Consider the following 21568-nt stretch of genomic DNA (forward strand, 5'->3'; position numbering starts at 1 on the left):
GCTTCGGATTGGTGCAGCTCTGGCCATTGCAGCCATTGGGGAGTGAATCATCAGATGGAAGACCTCTCTCTCTGCCTCTCCCTCTCTCTCTCTCTCTCTCTGCCTCTCTGTAACTCTGCCTTTCAAATAAATAACTAAATCTTTAAAAAAAAAAAAAAGAAATGAAACTCTATGTGAGGGGTGAAGTAATAAACAATCTAGTGGCCAGGAGACACTTAGGGGAGGGGTAAGCTTAAAAGGCTGAAGTACGCTTCAGGGGGCAGGGGGAAAGTGGGGGAGAGAATGAATTGTGTCTAAGGGGCAGTAAAGGAACCACCTTGACTAGTGTGTACTGAAGGGGAAGGAAAGGCCAAATTAGAGCTTGTAAACAAAATGAGTCCTAAGGAAACTGGTGAAGACAATGAGCTCTTCCATCTCCATTAGAATGCCCATAGAACTCCAGCAAGTCTCATTAGGTTTAGGTACAGCTCCTAGCCTAGTTAGTCTATGGCAGGTTCTCAATTAAGAATGAATGAATGAGGGTCTGGCGCCACGGCGCAGTAAGGTTAATCCTCCACCTGCAGCGCCGGCATCCCATAGAGGTGCTGGTTCCAGTGTTGGCTGCCCTTCTTCTAATCCAGCTCTCTGCTGTGGTCTGGGAGAGCAGTAGAAGATGGCCCAAGTCCTGGGGCCCCTGCACCCTCATGGGAGACCCGAAAGAAGCTCCTGGCTTCTGGCTTTGGATTGGCCCAGGTCCAGCTGTTGGGGCCATTTGGGCAGTAAACCAGCAGCTGGAAGACCTTTCTCTCTGTTTCTCCCTCTCTCTGTCTAACTCTCTCAAATAAATACATAAATCTAAAACAAAAACAAAAACAAAAAAACCAAAAGCAACAACAACAAAAAACCCTGAAGTTCCAGAGTACAGTTTAGAAATTTTGTAAATACCTGAAACCAATTCAAGCTAGTTTTGGGGGAGGAAGATAGCATGAGGACTCAGGGCTAATTCTTGAGTCTCAAGGGCTCTCACATCTTGGGCCCAGAATCACCTGGGATTATGAAGTTGAAGTCACAGCAAATCCAGTCTGGACTTCTCTCACCTCTCCTCTCGGCTTCGCTCTGCTCAAAGCCTTTCCATTGCTTCCCCTGCACTCTCAACGTAATCTTTTTTTTTTTTTTAAGATTTATTTTATTTATTTGAAAGACAAAGTTACAGGGAGAGGTAGAGCCAGAGAGAGAGGTCTTCCATTCTGCTGGTTCTCTCCCCAAATGACCGCAATGGCTGGAGCTGAGCCAATCCGAAGCCAGGAGCCAGGAGCTTCTTCCGGGTCTCCCACACAGGTGCAGGGACCCAAGGACTTGGACCATCTTCTACTGCTTTCCCAGGCCATAGCAGAGAGCTGGATCAGAAGTGGAGCAGCTGGGACTCGAACTGGTGCCCATATGGGATGCCAGCACTGCAGGCTGGGGCTTTAACCCACTGTACCACAGCACCAGCCCCTCAGTGTAATGTTAATGGACTGCAAAGCCAAGATTACTAAGGGGCTTACATTGTTGCAGGTGGAGGAACTTCTGTGCAACCTCAATAGCATCTTATATGACACGGTGAAAATGAGGGAGTTTCAGGAAGACCCTGAGATGCTGATGGACCTCATGTACAGGTAAACTCTTCCTGTTCAGTCTCCTGGGGCCCTAGGATCTGTCACTGACTGGTGAGTTCTTCCTGATGTAATTCTCGCAGGTAGTATGGGTACACTTTTTTGGATGACATCCAAATATTTATACAGGACATACAGAGTAGGTTGATTCATGTATATGTGTTTTTTTTTTTAAAAAAGTCTGCCTAACTTACAGTGAGTTGCCTATTTTACACCACTGTGCTCTACTTAAATGGAATGAGAGGAGAAAATTTCCAACTATTATATGAATTATACTCTATGGTTTTGTTGCATTTGTGTGTGTTCAGTTATCCAGATCCAGTTTTACTTTAGAAATCCTAATTTGTCATTTAAAACTTGACCTTCCATGCTTGTTCAGGAGAAACTACTGACAGAGGCAAAGTTGTTTGCTGCCACACCATAGGAAGGGTAGCATTTTTGCCTTCTGTTCTTATATTGAGTCAAATGGCAGAAAATTGCTTGAGATCCATTGATACAGATATCATTTGGTCAGGTCTTTTTTTTTTTCCTGTGTCTTAGGGTCTAGCATCCTCCAGACAGACTAAAAACAGTTGGGCTAATAAATATTCACCCTTTCTGTGATTCTGAAGATGCCGGCAGAAGTATGAGAGAGTGTGTATGGGGGTTGGGGGAGGGGAGCACTCCTGGGGTCAGCAATGGCCACGCACAGTATAAGGATGCTGTCATTCACCAGTTTCGCTTGAAGCTATTTCCCAATCCGTCTTCAGAATTGCCAAGAGTTACCAGACGTCTCCTGACCTGCGGCTGACCTGGCTCCAGAACATGGCAGAGAAGCACACCAAGAAGAAATGCTACACGGAGGCTGCCATGTGCCTGGTGCACGCGGCCGCACTCGTGGCCGAGTACCTGAGCATGCTGGAGGACCGCAGCTACCTGCCCGTGGGCAGCGTCAGCTTCCAGGTGGGGCAGCGGCAGCTCTTCTCACAGAGCAGTGGTTCCCAGGGGCAGTTGGCAATGTGGGGAAGTATTTGTGGGTGTTACCCATGGACGTGGGCAGGTGGGAACCACTGGTGTCTAATAGGTAGAAGCCAAGGACGGTGCCAAACATTCTACAATGCATAGGAAATCTACCAACAGTTACCTGGCCCCAGTTGTCCACAGTCGCAAGGTTGCACAGCCCTGCCTTCATGTCTTACATTCGCCTGTTCTAATTGCTTTACCCTCTTGTTTGTTTGTTTGTTTTCATTGTTTACTGTGTTCCCTGGGGTTGACTGGTCTTTGGTAGACCTTTGCATACTTTCCCAGGGTTTTTGTGTGTGTGTGTGTGTGTGGTTTTTGTTTGTTTGTTTTTTTTTTTTTTTTTTTTTTTTTTTTTTTTTTTTTTTTTTTTACAGGCAGAATGGATAGTGAGAGAGAGAGACAGAGAGAAAGGTCTTCCTTTTGCCCTTGGTTCACCCTCCAATGGCCGCCATGGCTGGTGCGCTGCGGCCGACACACCCCGCTGATCCGAAGGCAGGAGCCAGGTGCTTCTCCTGGTCTCCCATGGGGTGCAGGGCCCAAGCACTTGGGTCATCCTCCACTGCACTCTCAGGCCACAGCAGAGAGCTGGCCTGGAAGAGGGGCAACCGGGACAGAATCCGGCGCCCTGACCAGGACTAGAACCCAGTGTGCCGGCGCCGCTAGGTGGAGGATTAGCCTATTGAGCCCCGGCGCCAGCCCAGGGTTGTTTGATTTGACCTTCCCACTATGCCTGGGAAGCAGGTGCCTGGAGAGACTGTCAACCCCACTTCACAGACGAAGAAACTGAAAGAGCGATTTTTCTGAGGTTTTGAAAACTCTTCCCCAAAGATTTATGGTTGGTACCATATTCTAACAACCATGAAGGTGTTTCATGACGAGACTATTTCCCTCATGAAATCATTTGTTGGGTTCCACTCTCTGATCCAAAATCAAGAAAGAATCAAATCGTCCTGAGAGTTCTAGGAAATAAAAGGCTGAATCGGTAGTTTCTTAGCATAAGCTGAAAATGACCCACAATCGGCAAGGGGAAATTGTATGCCAGACCTAACACCTAACTCGGACTGGCATGTTCAGGGCCCACCTGGACAGCTTTCCTGATTCATTTAATGCAGCCTGAGAGAAGGGGAAGAGCAGTGTCACGAGTGCTTTTTCCGAGGAGGTGATCTGGAGGGTGACCGTGCCTGGAACTGGGACGACATCACCATCGTGGTGGAACTCTTCCAGCCAGACTCACGAAGTCCAGTGCAAGGGTTTATGTGATTCTTGATTGAACTTACACGAAGTACGCAAGGCTTTATTCTTAATGTTCTTATGCAAAGTTTTGTGATGCTGTGTGAACCTGAAAGAAAACACGATTCAGAGCAGCTTTCCCAGGCTTAGAGAATAAAAAACAACAAACAAACAAATAGTGGTAGAACCAGAGAACCAGGAGCTTCTGGTTTCTTGGATTTCTGTGTATCAGCCAAGCTGAGTTTCTCCTCTTGTTGTTAATTCCCTCTTTCTTATGGTCCTCAATAACACATATTTCCACAGGGATTTCATTCTCGGCCAATAAATTTTATTCTCAACTCAGAGATGTTTTGCAAAAGCAAAAATTAAATTCTCATCCAAATGTTGAAAAATATTATATCTAACTTTGAATCATATGAAAGTGAATAGGATAGTTATAAAAACTGTTTTAGATTTATCTTCTTTCATCAATTTTCTATCTACCTTTTGATATTGTCAAGGATAAATATTATAGTACTCTTCTTATAATTCCCAGAAAATCTTTTCATTTATACTTAACATTGTGTTGTATCATGTACTTTTCATATTTCATTTACTAAACTATTTCTTATAATTCTTTTATGACTTTTCTCAGTTACTATATCTTATTTAATATTTATCATCACATATTAATTGCATTTCATTATTGACTTTTATGTTTAGTATGTCTTACTACCTGAATTGATTTGCTTGTAATGAGCAGGCCAAGGTGAGATGGAAGAATTATTCAAGAACCAACAAGAAAACTCCACATTGTCCTTCCACGGGTGCATACAACTAGATCTTTTTGAATTTTTAGCTGTTCATTCTTTCTTTTAGAGTGTCTTCATTTAAAGGACACTATTCTCTCCTCATGAACTTTACATGGTAGCCACAAAAATATCATGTAACTATTCCATTCTTTATTCAGTTACTATTATGATAAAAACTGTTAGAAAGAGGCTCAAGATGCTGTGAGCACTTATAATATATAATATAGCCCAGCCTGGGGATCAGGGATGAAAAGGCGACAAAGGAAGGCAGAAGAAACTTTGGTATGTGAAGCCTTCATGATGTACATAACATGATGAGTGGGAAAGGTGTGTGGTATATAGCACTTAAGCCACCGTTTGGGGCACCCACGCCCCATATTGCAGGGCCTGAGTTTAAGTCCTATCTTTGCTTCTGATCCAGCAGCACCCTGGGCAGCAGGTGATGGCTCGAGTATTTGGGTCCTGCATTGCCCACATGGGAGACCCAGATGGAATTCCAGGCTCCTGGCTTCAACCTGGCCCAGCCCCAGCTCTTGCAGGCATTTGGGAAATGAACCAGGGAATGGAAGATATGGAAGACTTCTCTCTCTCTCTCTCTCTCTCTCTCTCTCTGTGTGTGTGTGTGTGTGTGTGTGTGTGTGTGTTTCGCTTTCTCTCTCACTGGACCTTTCTAATAAAGAAACACAAATAAATACAAAATAACATAATGAGTTAGGCATTCACAGCTGCAAAAGAGATACCAAATTACACTGATATCTATGAATGCATTCTTATTTCTTCCAAGTGAGACATACCACATCAGATGGAAATGCCTACTCGTAAATGGCAGAACACCCAAATCAGACTGATCTGACGTAAAAATGGAATTTATCGGCCTGCATAGGGGAGATGAACCTGAAGTGGCACCCATTGCACCAGACTTAAATGCCCTAACAATGCTGTCACACCTCAGTGTTATTACCGCTTCCTGCGTCTGCCTTGTGTTGGTCCCCTTTGTTCTCCACAGACTTCCTGCATTGAGTAAGATGTCCGCGTCCGTATCCACATTCAAGTCCGGGGGCAGAGACATGCCTCACTTCTAGCAGATTCAGAGAAGAGTCTGAGTGCATCTCAGTGGTTCTGGTTGAGTCATGTGCTCATGCCCAGATCCGTCACGAAGGCCGGAGACAGGAAACGCCTTACGTGGCTGAGCCAGACTCACAGGCCTGCATGTGGAGTTGTGGGTGGTTCCCCAGATGGAGATCTGGGTGTTTTATGTTAGAGAAGAATGAAGCAATTCTGGGCAGCCTTAACAGCAGATGTCCACTGCTGGTTTCTTTACTTCTCTCTCTCTCTCTCTTTTTTTTTTCATTGTTAATGCTTGTTGCTGTAGTTTTCAACCTTGTTTTGCTCCAAAAATTGAACCTCTATGCAAGACTTATCAACTGGAGAAAAATAAATCTGTGCAAGGGAAATAACTCAGAGGTTGCCAGATTCCAAGAAACTGAGATCACTGAAAGTGCGTGTCCCAGAGTACAATATTCCACAAGTGCAGATATGGACACGTTCTCAGATACTGCTGGGCCTGTTACCTCCCTGAGGCTGACGCCAGGAATGTCTGCCCAGAATCCCTGTCTCCGACTGTAGCTAATAAGGCCACATAGCTTCAGTTCTGTTCCTCCACATGCAGAAAGCAGCGCACAGTTCTAATAGTTTCCTGAGTTACTAGGTTTTTTCAGCTGAGAGATATCCATTACCTTCTGTTGTCTCCAGTACAGAAGCATCACAATAGAGAGGCTGGGCTTGGGAGAGTCTGTTGTAAAACACTCTGATAGTCTCCACCTCATTCCTGAAACCACATTACAGTACTGGATATGAAGGGACAGGACTATACTGAGTCCTCACTGATTGCTGAGGTTGATTCGCATGGTCTTACCAGTCGGGCCAGAAGGCAGGCAGCTTTTCTTTTACACTCTAAATCTGATCAATTGGTAGGGTCTGACTAGAGTGCTGTGGTGAGAAGACATTTGAAACTATCCAAGCTCTGAAGGAGAGTGTTAAAATTGACTAGTTATGCCTGCCTTGAGCTCCTCAGTAGGAAGGAGTGGTATGTGTGTGACCTGTTTGCAGTCCATAAACAAAGAAGCTATCCCATTTCTCCTTTGCTCCAAGTGTATTTCTTTCACAGCTGTGGGCCAAGAAGAAAATGACTCTTGACCTGTCAAGAGTGTGAGTCATGGCCAGGCCCAGGCCCAGGCCCAGGGACAGGGTAAGGTAGGTGGGGCACACAGGGCACAAAATAGAAGGGGGCACTGTATCTCAGGGTCCCCACGTCTGTGACTCTGAGAGTGAGTTCCTCCCTAAAGTTTGTTAGCTGGTTTTAAATCTGGTTCCCTCTAGCGCTGGCCATCTACTTTCTGATAGGGTCTCTTAACTCTGTTGTTGGTGTAAAGGAAGCACGTGCAGAAACAAAACGCTCAGGGAGGCTAACTGCTACAGGCTGTAAAAATGTCCACAAAGAAGGCTCTGTCCTTGGCTGTCATCATGTGTCACGCCTGCTTATCTGAAAGGAGAGGCTGAGGTCCCTCCAACAGGAAACAAGGCAGCGCTGGCCTCCGCCTTGAAGGTCCAGACTCCAGCTGGCTGGCAGTAGGATTGGTGCCCCCAAGATAGCTCAGCTGATGCTGCACAGACCGTTGTCTACCACCCCCTAATGGTTAAGAAGAGACTGGGGAGATCGCAAGACCCATTGCTCAGCGAGGCCTTTCAAACAGCGGCTTTGGGTGGGGATGTCGGCCCGCCAGCCTCCTGGTCCCTGCGTCCTGGTGGTCTCCTGTGTCCTGCTGTTAGCGTGGGCCCTGTTCTCAGGGCATGTCCTGTGCTCACTTACAGAACATTTCTTCCAACGTGCTGGAGGAGTCTGCAGTCTCCGATGACACCCTGTCGCCTGACGAGGACGGGGTGTGCTCCGGCCGGTACTTCACCGAGAGCGGCCTGGTGGGGCTCCTGGAGCAGGCAGCAGAGCTCTTCAGCACGGTCAGTGCCCAGACGGCACCGCAGGGTTGCGGATGCCCGGCCCTAACAGCCCCACTCAACACACCCCAAGGATGCAAAGGGCATGCAGGGGCCCAAGGAGGACATCGATGTCCGCAGATTGCACCTGCCGCGTCCAGGACGTGTGGGAGCCTGTCACGGCTGTACCACGCTGGTCTCGTTGGCTGGGAGCAGTCACAGTATTATTTCCACTTAATAGGGCTAGAAACTAAGCCATGGAGAAGTGAAGCAGCCTGCCCAGGGTTACGCAATAACTGATGTGGAATGTTCTCCCTCCCGCGCACGTGCACGGCTGGGAGGAGAGGGCAGTGCCCCCCTGCTGACAGCCCAGCAGCCCTGGGGAGCAGTACAGACCACGACCAGCTCAGAGAAACGGAGCAGAAACCTCTGAGGCTCCCCTCCTTAACCCTGTCTGCACCTGACCACTCCCAGTAGAAGAAAAATACACCCAGTGGTGGTATCGCGATTCGGGGCCAGAGGCAAAGGCTCATCCATTCTCATGTCAGTAACCTCTCTCTTCCTGGCAATTTCAAGCCAAGGAAGGGTTCAGTACTTTAACGTGTTTACCTGATCTAAGTTTGTTTTTTTTCTCTATATTCTTCTTTATTTTTTACTTTTCAAGTTTCTTCTCTATTGTAATTTAACTATTATTTTAATCTTTTTTTTTTTTTTCATTTTCCTGCCTTCCCTTTTAGAATTAAGTATTCTTTTGGTTTCCCTGAAATTCAAGAGAGTGAATTAGAAAGGAGAGCCCCTCCCCACCTCCCCCCCACACCCCACTCCTGGAGCATCCGGGTACCACAGCCCCTCCCCCCCCCGCCCCGAGGCACTCCTGGAGCATCCGGGTACCACAGCGCCCCCCCCCCGCCCCGAGGCACTCCTGGAACATCCGGGTAGTGCTGGCCCCTGAGGAGGTTCAAGTGCTCCAAAGCTGCCTTCCTGCCCTGCCCCTGCTGCCCATCAAGAGATGGGGAGTACCCCTGAGGCCCTCTCTCTCAGCATCGCCACGCAGGCTGCGTAGCCGTGCGTCTGGTTCTGCTTGAACGCTGTCGTTGCCCAGAGATGCCCACACGCATTCCTGCTTCGTCTAGCGCAGCGGTGCAGCAGTGAATCCCTCCGCCCGTGCTTCGTTTGCATCGTGAATGTGAGCTGCTCCTCTTAGGTTTCTGGTAGATTAAATTCTCCTTGGTCCTCTTCTCGTCTTTCCAAGGGAGGCTTGTACGAGACGGTTAATGAGGTCTACAAGCTGGTCATCCCCATCCTGGAAGCACACCGCGACTTCCGGAAGCTCACCTCCACTCACGACAAGCTGCAGAAGGCCTTCGACAACATCATCAGCAAGGTAGCTGGGGGGCTGCTCTCCGCTCCTGGTTCCTCGCCCACCCCCACCCCCACTTCCTTTCTCAGCAGAGGTTTACCTTGGCCAGTTTATTACTAAAGTTCTCACCTATCCCATGTAAAAGGACTGGAGATGGGCAGAGAACCAGAATGCAAAGTCCAGGAGAAGGCAGCAGGGCTGGCTCTGTGGCATAGTGGGTAAGGCCACTGCCTGCAGTACAGTACTGGCATCCCATATGGGCGCTGGTTCTAGTCCCGGCTGATCCTTTTCTTATCCAGCTCTCTGCTGTGGCTTGGGAAAGCAATAGAAGATGGCCCAAAGCCTTGGGCCCCTGCACTCGTGTGGGAGACTCAGAGGAAGCTCCTGGCTCCAGATTGGCACAGTTCCAGCTGTTGCAGCCATCTGGGGAGTGAACCCACAGATGGAATACCACCACCACCACTACCCCACCTCTGCCTCTCTGTAACTCTACCTTCAAATAAATAAATAAAATAAATCTTAAAAAAAAAAAATAGAGGGAGAGAGAAGGCAGATTGAATTACCTAATAACCAGGAAATGTGAGAATCTTAAATTCATGTGAATGGCATCTTAGAACTATCTTTCATGAGATTTCTTTTAGTAAATTCCATAGCTCATTCCATAAACATTCAATTTTTTTAAAGGAATGATTTCTATTTACATCAGCTGTGAGAAGAAAATGCTTTGTAACACAATTCATGCCTCCTGTCCTTCGCAACCTAAAGGCGTCTGGGAGTTGCATGGCTAAGGAGAGGTTTTCTCATTTTGTCCATCAGGATCATAAGAGAATGTTTGGGACCTACTTCCGAGTTGGCTTCTATGGATCCAAATTTGGGGATTTGGATGAGCAGGAGTTTGTTTACAAAGAACCTGCAATTACCAAGCTTCCTGAGATCTCACATAGACTAGAGGTAAGAAAAGTCATTCCATGCACTTGATACTATGTTCTTTACAAAACCATTATAGTGGGTCATTACAAAAAAAAAAAAAAAAAAAAAAAAAAATCACAGGTTCACTCTTAATGTCTCCATAGATTTTTCCACTTTTCATTTGTAATTTGAAGGTGAAGGTGAGATCATATCATGAAGAAAAGCAAGATTCTGATCATTTTCCCTTAAACTCCTGTGTCGTGAATATTTATTTTCAAGTGTATGCAAAATTGATATCATATGCTTTCTATAATCCTTTCCAAATGTTAACAATAAAAGGCTTGTGAGTAGGGTAGTAGGGATTTTTTTTAGAAAATGATCATCTTGACTTTGAAGTAATCTGGTCAAATTACTGAATCACCCCTAGGCATGGTGTGTCCATGCTCTGGGTGTCACTGACAGCACGTTCCATGCAGATGCAGACGTATTTGAACCAGCCACGGCTACAACTTGCCATCTACCTTCCATCTAAAATGCAACAGGAAATAGCAGGGTGTTCTTGGAGGAACGACTGAAACGGTGGCGAGAAAGAGAAGCAGGGTAGAGAAAAGTCAGGAAAAAAGAAACACACTGAAAGGGCCAAGCACCAAGGACTTGCGAAGGAAGTCCAGGGGAGCCCCAGAACAAAACCTTCCATGCGCGGACCGGGGATCCCCAGACCTGCTGGTGACCGCCTGGTGCTTCTGTGCTCTTGCTCAGAACGTGTGCCTTCTTAGCTCGGTCGAGCTGGCACCACTGTGTTGCCTCATTGCTCCTTACACCACGCATCCACGCCAAGCGAGACAGTGCTTTTATCATGACTTCGCTCAAAGGAGTCATTGTCCAGAGTGGCTGGGTGACTCACCCAAAGTGATCTTCTCCTAAGAACAAACCAGCGACTGACTCCAGGCCACTTGCTTCCTGAATATTATTTCTCCTACTCAGGATTAGAGGTCTGTGTTTTGTCTTCTTGTGCACTGGATTTTTGTTTTTGTTTTGCCACATTGTGGGAATTCTAGTGACCTCCAAGTTCCCAGGGTCCAAAAGGTGAGAAGTAAATGGTGTGATGCCATGGAGCTGTCTCAGGAAATCAGCTGATACTGGTTGAATTGAGCCAAGCACCCACGTTGCGGGAAGGCAGGATCAATGACAGTGCTGGACTTCTTTATATTTTTATTTATGTCTCAGGAAATGCTGAACTTGCTCATTAGCTCAGAGGGCCTCGCAAGAATCAGTGAGCAGATTCTGCCTTGTTCTTAGCCAAACTTACTCTATTTCTGGGAAGACATAGGCTCACACCGTATTAAAATAACCCTTATGAACTGTTGATTCCTCTTACCTAGGGGTTTTACAGCCAGTGTTTTGGTGCAGAGTTTGTGGAAGTGATAAAAGACTCTACTCCTGTGGACAAAACCAAGTTGGATCCTAACAAGGTATGGGGGAAAATGACAAAAAATGAGCTCTGAATCCCATTCTTCTACTACAAGAACACAAAACGACCTCCTCTATCTGAACTCTCCAGGTCATTTAAATACAGCTAAAGATTTTGCCTACGGTTCGACTACTAATTGATAATCATAGAGCTTAAGGAAAACATACTTAAAGGCAGGAATCATGGTGAAAGTTACCATTGAATAAACACCAGCCGTACGCCAGGCACTGTGATAGATCCTATACACACATCATTTCATCTCTTCATCCAGCAGTCCTTCCAAGTAGGTTTTATTTTTCCTGTTTTGCACATTAGAAGACCGAGGCAGGCGTGTGGCCTAGCAGTTACGATGCCAGTTAGACGCCTTCATCCCATATGGGAGTACCCAGGTTTGATACCCGGCTCCAGCTCCTTGCTAATGCAGACTCTGGGAGGCAGAAAGTGAGTCATGGATTGAGTTTCCAGTTTATGGCTTTAGCTTAGAGCTTAGACCAGTGCTGACTGCAGTGGGCATTTGGGTAATGAACAAGTGGATAGGAGTTTTATCTGTCAGTCTCTGTCTCTGTGCCTCTCAAATAAATTAATGTATTTTTAAAAGATTTACTTATTTATTTATTTGAGAGGTAGAGTAACAGATAATGAGAGGGAGAGACATAGAGAAAGGTCTTCCACCCGCTGGTTCACTCCCCGAATAGCCTCAGCCAGGAGCCAGGAACTTCTTCTGGGTCTCCCACGTGGGTGCAGAGCCCCAAGGACTTGGACCATCTTCTACTGATTTCCCAGGCATAGCGGAAAGCTGGGTGGGAAGTGGAGCAGCTGAGACTTGAACTGGCGCCCACAGGGGACGCTGGTGCTGCAGGGGGAGGATTAACCCACTGTGCCACAGCACCGGCCCCTAAATTAATGTCTTAAAGAAGAAAGATGAAGCAGCTTTCCAAGACCGCGCAAGTAGCCCAGCAGTCCTCAGTCTTGGGGTCTGCCATCCCCAAATCCATACTCTTACTGCTCTTAGCCTTTTTTCTGTAAAACCTTTAAACTCCCAATGGAAAACATATTTAAAAGCTTCAGGGGCCGGTGTCGTGGCACAGCAGTTTTAAGCCGCCTCCTCAGGAGTACACGTCCCACATCAGGGGGCTGCTTCTAGTCCTGGGTGTTCTGCCTCTCACCTAGCTCCCTGCATATGTGCACTTAGCAGGAGCAGCTGATGGCCCAAGTACTTGAGTCCCTGCCACCCCCATAGGACACCCAGATGGATTTGCTGGCCCTTGGCTTTAACATAGCCCAGCCCTGGCTCTTACAGCTATTTGAGGAGTGAACCAACAGATGGAATATCTCTCTGTCACTCTGCCTTTCAAATAATAAATCATTTTTTAAAGGTACAGGCTTGGCCAGCGCCACGGCTCAATAGGCTAATCCTCCACCTGCGGCGCCGGCACACCGGGTTCTAGTCCCGGTCGGGGCGCCGGATTCTGTCCCGGTTACCCCTCTTCCAGGCCAGCTCTCTGCTGTGGCCAGGGAGTGCAGTGGAGGATGGCCCAAGTGCTTGGGCCCTGCACCCTTATGGGAGACCAGGAGAAGCACCTGGCTCCTGACTTCGGATCAGCACGGTGTGCCGGCCACAGCGCACCGGCCGCGGCGGGCATTGGAGGGTGAACCAACGGCAAAGGAAGACCTTTCTCTCTCTCTCTCTCTCACTGTCCACTCTGCCTGTCGGGAAAAAAAAAAAAGCACAGGCTTGCCACTGTCAGCACTTAGTGGCACTCTTCTTTGGGACGCAGTGTTCCTTCCAGCCAAGTGCAGGTCCCACTGTGTGCTGGGGAAGGGTATAAACGCCTGGGCTTCACACCGCAGTGTGTTCCCTTCACCCCACAGGGGCTACTGCATGCAGCTGTGATGCCACCTGCAAGGTGTCCGGCGCATAACAAATCTTCCCAGGCAGACAAATCGATTAATTCACAGGCTTTTATTGGGGTTCCGCTCCCGGGCGAGGTTCCCCAGTCCCAACAGAGCAACAGAGCGGGGGCCGGGGAATTCGCGCGTCAGAGATTGGGAGGGCTCCTTTTATAGAATCAGGGCGTGGGGGTTAAAGGTTGAGGCAGGTCTGATCCTCATTGGTTGACCTTTAGGCACCCGCAGGGACCTTGACAAGGACTTTCTTCCCTGGAAGTAGGCCTCTCCATTCCTAGAAGTGTAGGCCTTCCCTCCTTGCGGATCCCAAAGCTACCACCACCCACCCAAGTTAGCCTCAGACTCTGATCTGAAGGCCCAGTCCTCCACAAGATGCCCTTAGTTCAGACACCAGCCTCAAGTGGAGCCCTCAGGCTGCCCCCACTTCTGACCAGCTAGCTGCAGGTTCCAGGGTTCCCATCGGCAACCCCCAGAATTTGCAGTACTCTACTTGTCATCATAGTTTTATGGCAAAGAGCATACACACGCAGGACAAGATCCAGGAAGAGGCACATGGCTTCTGGCCCTGTCCTTGGGGAATCCAGACTTAGACCTCTCCCCCGTGCAATCCCCACATCTGTGCACTCGCCAACCAGGAAGTTCCATTGAGCTCAGAGTCCAGTTTTACTGGAGTCTCACTACATAGCATGACTGACTGACAGTGGCCTTGTGCTTGAACATAAACTTCAGCCCCTCTCCCCTCTCCAGAAATCAGACCGGCCCAAAGTTCCAACCCTCTAATTACCTGATGGGAGTTTTCGGTGACTACTTCTTGGAGCACTTGCTGACTTAGCATAGCACACAATAGATATAGATACAGATGCAGAGAGGCAGAGAGAGAATGCTTCCAACCTCTCACTTACTCACCAAATGCTCACAATGGCCAGGGAGCCAGGAGCTCAATATGAGTCTCCCACATGGGTGACAGGAACCCAACCACTGGAGCCATCAGAGCTGCCTCCAAGAGTCCAGTTGCCAGGAAGCTGGAATCAGGAGACAGAGGCACTTGGAAGGGGGACTGTGGCCTCACCACGAACACCTGCCCCAGGCCCACTGTGAGTTACCTCATTAACATAACAAAGACATGCAGGGAATTCCAAGTTTTAGAAGATGCGTGGGAGGACCCAGGTGCAAAGACAGAGTCTTTGTTGTAGTGCAGTGGGATACTGATTGCCCCCCACCCCACCCCCGGCACCTCGGCACCTCCCGTACCTCCTGCACCTCCACCTCCATGGCCAGGGATGCTCAGGATTGAGCTTTCTGAGCTGCTGGAGAACATGCAAGTGCCAGGTGTTATTAAGGGCCAGGGGACTGAGGGCCAGTCGCCATCTGCCTGACCTGTGAAAGGGAAGATTCGAAACCCTGCCCTGCATCTGTCTCTCAGAATGTTATGAAGATGATGCACAGAGGGAGGAATTGGCCAAATATAAGGGTTTGTTTTTCTGTGTGTCTCTGGGCACCTGCTCGTTTAGTACACATTCCCTCGCCTGGGCTTGAAAGCAGGAACCGCGGAAAGCGTTGCACCAAGCTTCAGACAGCAGCACTTGGCGTCCTTGGAGGACAGGATGGCTGTGCCCATGGGGACCTGTGCACAGCGCAGGCTCTGCACCACCGCCCGAGCCCTCCCTCACACAGGGGCCTGGTCTCTCACTTTTACAATCCCCGCAGTGGGTTGGGAGAGCTGGGACTCCAGAATTACAGCCATATTTCATGATCACAAGCAGCGGTTGAGTCTGAGGTCAGCGACCCCGCCCGTTCACGTCAGTGGGTGGGTGTCCCTGTGACTGCTCCTTGCCATTTTTTCTAAAGAGACCTTTTTCCTTAACGAGCGCCTTTCTTCACAATATGTGCGTGTGTGGATGAGGCGTGTGCAGTAAGCTTCACAGTTGTACTGTTTCTTTCTGTGCAGTTTGGTAACACGTGTAAGCATCACCACAAGCAGGATACAGGAGACTTCCCTCATCCATAGTATCTCTAGGCGTCTGGCACGGTGGTGCAGACATGGCTTGGGATGCCTACACCCAATATTGTACTGCCTGGGTTCAGCTTCCTGCTCTGCCCCCAATTCTGGCCTATTGCTAATGGACCTGGGAGGCAGCAGATGGTGACCCAAGTGCCTGGGTCCTGGCCGTCCAGGTGGGAGATTGAGTTCCTGGCTCCTGGCTTTGGCTGGGCCCAGCACCAGCTGTTGCAGGACTTTAGGGAATAACCCAATAGAAGACGTGTGTGTGTGTGTGTGTGTGTGTGTGTCTGTCTGTCTCTGTCTCTCTGTTTCTCTGCCTTGCAAAATAAAGAAATATTTCAGTTGAAACACCCACAAAATATTTGCCCATGTTCCTGTGTAGTCAATCTCTACTTTTGCCCTGTGGCAGTCACTGATCTGTGTCCTGTCTCTGTAGGTTTGCCTTTTCCAGCATGTATGTAAACCAAATCCTGCAGTAAATGGAGATAATCCTACAGCCTTTTGAGTCTGGCGTCTCTCATGTGTCGTAATCTGTTTGGGATTCCCCTGTGTGGCAGAATTATTGCTGCACAGCATTCTTTGTGAAAGTGAACGTCGTTGTTTGTCCTTTCCCTACTTAAGGGACTTGTGGGTTCTTTCCAGTCTTTGTTCTGAATAATGTTTCTTTAGACATTTGTGGACAGCTTTTTGTGTCAGCATAAGTTTCTCTTGGGTACACATGTGGAGTGGGATTGCCAGATTATATGGGCAGTATAATTTAACTGTACCAGAAGACTTCAAAAAGTTTATGAAAATGGAATTAGAAGTTAGGAGTTCAGGGGCAGGTATTTGGTGCAGTAGATAAGATACCTCTTGGGATACCCATGTCCCATATTGATGTAACTGGTGCCACTTTTTTTTTTTTTTTAAGATGTATTTATTTATTTGAAAGGCAAAGTTACAGAGAGACAAAGGCGGAGGGGGAGGCTCTTCCATCCGCTAGTTCATTCCCCAGATGGCTGCAACCACCGGAGCTGTGCTGATCCAGAGCCAGGAGCCAGAAGCTTCTTCCTGGTCTCCCCTGCAGTTGCAGGGGCCCAAGCACTTGGACCATCTTCTGCTGCTTTCCCAGGCCATAGCAGAGAGCTGGATCGGAAGTGGAGCAGCCAGGACTAGAACTGGTGCCAATATGGGATGCCAGTGCTGCAGGCAGCGGCTTTACGCCACAGCGCCAGCCCCCTGGCTCCACTTCTGTTTCTAGCTTCTCTGCTGCACACCAGAGGTGATGGCTCAAGTATTTAGGTCCCTGTGACCCACATAAGAGAGTTGGGTTTAATTCTGGGCTCTTAGCTTCAGCCTGGCACTGCCCTAGCAGTTGTAGACATTTGATGATTTTACTAGTAGATAAAAGATATCTGTCTGTCTCTGTCTCTGTTACTCTGCCTTTCAAATAAATGAAAATGAATAGGGATCGGCATTGCGGCATTGCAGATAAGACGGCCTGCTGCGATGCTGGCATCCCATATGGCAACACAGCATCCCATATGACGCTTGTTTGAGTCCTGTCTGCTCCAGTTCTGATGCAGCTGCCTGCTGGTGGCCTGGGAAAGCAGTAGAGGATGGCCCAGGTGCTTGGACCCTTGTCACCCAAGTGGGAGACGCAGGTGAAGCTCCTGACTTCTGGCTTCAGCCTAGCTCAGCCTTGGATATTGTGTCCACTTGGGTAGAGGACCAATGAATGGAAGATCTGTCGCTCTCTCTGCCTCTCCCTCTCTGTAACTATGACTTTCAAATAAATACGTCCAGTGCTGCTGAAATTCCAGGTAAGCTCATCCTCTCCCTGCTTTGCCTCCCCGTCAGGCCTACATACAGATCACCTTTGTGGAGCCCTACTTCGATGAGTATGAGATGAAAGACAGGGTCACCCACTTTGAGAAGAACTTCAACCTGCGGCGGTTCATGTTCACCACCCCCTTCACCCTGGAGGGCCGTCCCCGGGGAGAGCTGCATGAGCAGTACAGGAGGAACACAGTGCTGACCACCACGCATGCCTTCCCCTACGTCAAGACCCGCATCCGCGTGGCCCACAAGGAGGAGGTAACAGCGCCCCCAGAGTGTGACCCAGAGGGTGACACAGCCCTGAGCTCTCCTGGTGGCAGACAAAACACATGAATTATTATTATGATGGTGGCTATGCCTTGCTCTCAGTGGGCCAGAGGATCCCAGGCAGGCAGCTACATGTCATATTGTAGAGCACTTTTTTCTTTAATTTTCTGTACTTATTTATTTACTTAATTATTTCAGAGGTGGACACCCAAGCATTCAGAAGCCTCCTATCTGCTGGTTCATTCTTCAGATGCCCACGACAGCCAGGGCTGGGCTGGGGCCATTGTCAGGAACCTGGAATTCAGTGCAGGTCTCCCACATGGATGTTAGGGACCCAGCTGCTTGAGGCGTCATCGTCATCCACTGCCTCCCAGGGTGCACCACAGCAGGAGGCTGGATCAGGTCTCTGATATGGGATGCACGTATCCCAAGCAGGGACTTAACCACTATGCCCAACACCTGCTGGTAACACTTTTTTTTTTTTTTTTTTTTTACTAATTTGGGCTCAGGCAATATGGCCTCACAGGTTAAACAACTGCTTGGGATGCCTCCATCCCATGTTAGAGTGCCTAGGATTGAGTCCCATCTCCATTTCCTATCCAGCTTCCTGCTCACATACCCGGGGGACAGCAGGTAATTGCTCAAGTACTGGATTCCTGCCTCCCACATGGGAGATCAGAATGGAGTTGCTTCTGCCTGGCTTTGCCCTGGCTCAACAACACTGGCTATTGCAGCCGTGTGGAAAGTGAACCAGCAGATAGAAGCTATCTCTCTGTCTCTCCTCCTCTCTGTCACTCTGTCTTTCAAATAAATACATAAATAAATATCATAAAAATTTGCATCTGTACTGAACATGTATAGACATTTTACCTTGTCTTTATTCCCTAAACAATACAGTATCACAAGTATTTCTTTATATTGCATTAGATATTATAAATAATTTAGAGATGATTGAAGTATATAGGAGTAAGTACATAGGTTATATGCAAATACCATGCCATTTTATATAAGGGTATGGAGCATTCACATGTTTGTATCTATGGAGGGTCCCCACAGATGCTAAGGGATAGCTGTATTAGAAAGTTCATAAGTGGGGCCGGCGCCACGGCTCACTAGGCTAATCCTCCGCCTTGCAGCGCCAGCACACCGGGTTCTAGTCCCGGTCGGGGCGCCAGATTCTGTCCCGGTTGCCCCTCTTCCAGGCCAGCTCTCTGCTGTGGCCAGGGAGTGCAGTGGAGGATGGCCCAGGTGCTTGGGCCCTGCACCCCATGGGAGACCAGGAGAAGCACCTGGCTCCTGTCATCGGATCAGTGTGGTGCGCTGGCCGCGGTGCGCTGGCCGCAGTGCGCCAGCCACGGCAGCCATTGGCAGCAAAGGAAGACCTTTCTCTCTGTCTCTCTCTCTCACTGTCCACTCTGCCTGTCAAAAAAAAAAAAAAAAAAAAAAAAAAAAGTTCATAAGTGATTCAAGCATGGTTGTGTTCCTAGAGGTAAGACCAGTCCTGCTAAGCCACAGCGTGCCGTGGACAGGGATCCCACAAGTTGGCTGACCTCCAGTCCCAGCTTCCTCCTGAGCTACTTGCCTTCAGTGTTTTTACTGCTGGATTGGCAAGAAAGACCTTTATATACAGTAGGAGATTATAACCCATCTTAATAGGACTGATCAGGAAAGTCTCTCAAATCAAAACATTGTTCAGAATTACATGTGCCAAGAAAAAAAAAAAGAATTACATGTGCCATACTCATTTAATTTTCCTTTAAAATACACCCAAGTACATTTACGTGTCATCCTTTGTGTACAGAGCCACAGGTTTCTCTGTGATTATGGGATTATGATTATTATGATTATCACAATTGCGCATTGTCTTGGTTGTATAAACCACACTCAGAGTGCACTACCCATGATTTCAGTTTTGCTCTCTGTAGAGCAGGAGAGCTTAGGATCCCTGTAAGCCACATGAGGACAGAAAGCTTCTGGGTTTTTATTATTCCCCTCCACCCCAGCCTTTTACAGCTGTCTCGTTCACACCTAATGACAGGAACTTTTATAACAACTCACTTTCATAGTATCTTGCCAAGCATTCAGCTTGGTTTTCATAGAAACAACTTTCTTTCCACACCCATAGTTCATCAGTTGCACATCATTTAATTAGATTAGATCATTAAAATAACAAGTGTAGCAGGCAGAACCAAGTTGGCGAACAGCCTCGTGGTGAGCACACCCTTCACTGGGCAGGGTCAGGAGTAACTGAGCTGGCTGGAAGACAACCTGCCAGCCAGCATTCAGGGAGGCAGCTGCACCGAGAGAGGACTTCAGAGGGCCTAGCAAGCCTGAAAGTGCCGACTCGGTCCCGAGGACGTTGCTTTCAAAGGCATCTGCTGTCTTTCCGACTGCAACACTAAGCCACTCCAGGCAGAGCACAGAAATAAATCCGTGCTCCCCGGAAGTCTTCTCGCAGCTTGTCTTGGTCACCTGTAGTTCCCTGAGGACCTCAGTGTGTTGTTGGTTCGCGTGGCTGCCTAATAGAGTACCACAACTTGATTACCTTCAACCACGGAACGGTGCTGAGTCACGGTTCTTGAGCCTAGACCTCTAAGACCAAGGTACAGACAGGATTGGTTCCTCCTGAGAGTTAAGAGGGAAGGGCTGTCCCAGACCTGCCGCCCACCCCCGCACCCCGCTCATGGTTTGCACATGGACATCTCCCTGTGTCTTCATATCGTCTTCTCCCAAGGTCAGGGCTTGTGTTGAATTAGGGTCCACCCTGGTGAGATCAATTTCACTTGATCACCTCAGTGAAAACCTGTCTCCAAATAACATCTCACTGTGAGGACTGGAGGTTAGGCCTTCAACATACAAATTGGAAGGGGACACAGTTCTACCCGAAACACTCGGCAGGGACCCTACCCTAAACGGCAGAACTGGGCAACCAGATGGCCTTTATGAGCATCCCAGTCACTAGGAATTCACCTTCGGAGTGAGTTGGAGAAGGCACAGAGGATGCCGGAAACTTGGTGGCAAGCTTGATGGGGGGAACATCTTGAGTGCTGTGCTTTCACAGTGTAAGTCAAAGATCCCATTTAGTAACAGAGAAAAAGCACCTAACAGTGCAAAAAGAGTATGGATTTTGATTGCAGACATATTTATGATTCAATCATAACCTCCCTGCTTATTGCCTTTGTCACTCTGTGGAACTCATCTCACCTTACAAATCCTCCTTTGACTATTAAATGCAAAGAGTATTTATTAAGGCTGTTTAATGGAGTAAATGCTAAATGCATGCAAAGTTTCTAGAATATGCTAAGTGCACAAGAAATGTTAGGCCTTTCCTTCTTCTTGGCCTGATCGTATTATTTTAAATTGCACTGCTGATCTTCCCTTAGCTGCTACTTCAAAGACAGGTGCCCTGCTGTCCTGGCTCCAGATCTGTCCATGGCTTAGGAGCCCACACCATGACATCCCTACATTTATGTCTTTTTCATGTTCAGTTTGTGCTGACCCCAATTGAAGTGGCCATTGAAGATATGAAGAAGAAGACCCTACAGCTGGCAGTTGCCACTAACCAGGAGCCCCCCGATGCAAAGATGCTACAGATGGTACTGCAAGGCTCCGTGGGCGCGACTGTGAACCAGGTGAGCAAGCCAGCTGCTGGCAGCCCCTCGGATTCTCGGTACTGTGGTTACCACGTCTGTGAGCTCCTCCTCTGGGGTCAAGACAGAGTTTGACCCACACACCGGTGTCCCTGAGCTGAGCCTGAGCACCTGAGAGAAGGCTGGGGCAGGACTCTCCTTCCTGGAGCAGAAAGGGAGAGAAGAGATCCTAGAGAGAAGTGCACTGGGTTGAAGGAGTACCATTTTCTCAAAGGCCTCTCCACTTGGGACCGCATCTGGCTCTGTGACCCAGATCTGGGGTAACTGTGGCACAGTGCTTAGTCCTGCTCAGCTTCAGGAAAATCGTCGGAGGGCTTGAGACTAATCTAAGAGAGGGGGAAGGGCCCAGCTAATGGCCCAGTCACCATGTGAACCCCGCATGCAAGAGCCCTGCCAATCAGAAATGACCTAGGACCAGACTCCCTGGGCCACTTCAACCTGGATTGGATTCTCAGGCCTATTAGAATTCTAACTCCCAAGAACAGCCTGGAATTAAACCAGTCCGAGATGGAGGGCAGTATTAGCCTCGGATCCT

General features: G+C 48.4%; 1 protein-coding gene across 4 annotated transcripts in view; it reads left to right on the forward strand.

Annotated features, from left to right (window-relative positions):
• The window catches only part of DOCK8 (dedicator of cytokinesis 8), a 253132-nt gene that overhangs the window by 216084 nt on the left and 15480 nt on the right, over positions 1 to 21568 (forward strand). For all 4 annotated transcript variants that reach the window (XM_008256091.5, XM_008256100.5, XM_089337104.1 and 1 more), the window contains 8 exons: positions 1537 to 1637; positions 2384 to 2576; positions 7529 to 7672; positions 8901 to 9032; positions 9825 to 9959; positions 11300 to 11389; positions 17138 to 17374; positions 20872 to 21015. In XM_008256091.5, the coding sequence (XP_008254313.4) occupies positions 1537 to 1637; positions 2384 to 2576; positions 7529 to 7672; positions 8901 to 9032; positions 9825 to 9959; positions 11300 to 11389; positions 17138 to 17374; positions 20872 to 21015 (1176 nt within the window). The remainder of the gene's footprint in view (positions 1 to 1536; positions 1638 to 2383; positions 2577 to 7528; positions 7673 to 8900; positions 9033 to 9824; positions 9960 to 11299; positions 11390 to 17137; positions 17375 to 20871; positions 21016 to 21568) is intronic.

This window comes from Oryctolagus cuniculus, chromosome 1 (genome assembly GCF_051225735.1).
Source record: "Oryctolagus cuniculus isolate XC-2025 breed Fujian yellow rabbit chromosome 1, ASM5122573v1, whole genome shotgun sequence".
Lineage (NCBI taxonomy): Eukaryota > Metazoa > Chordata > Mammalia > Lagomorpha > Leporidae > Oryctolagus > Oryctolagus cuniculus.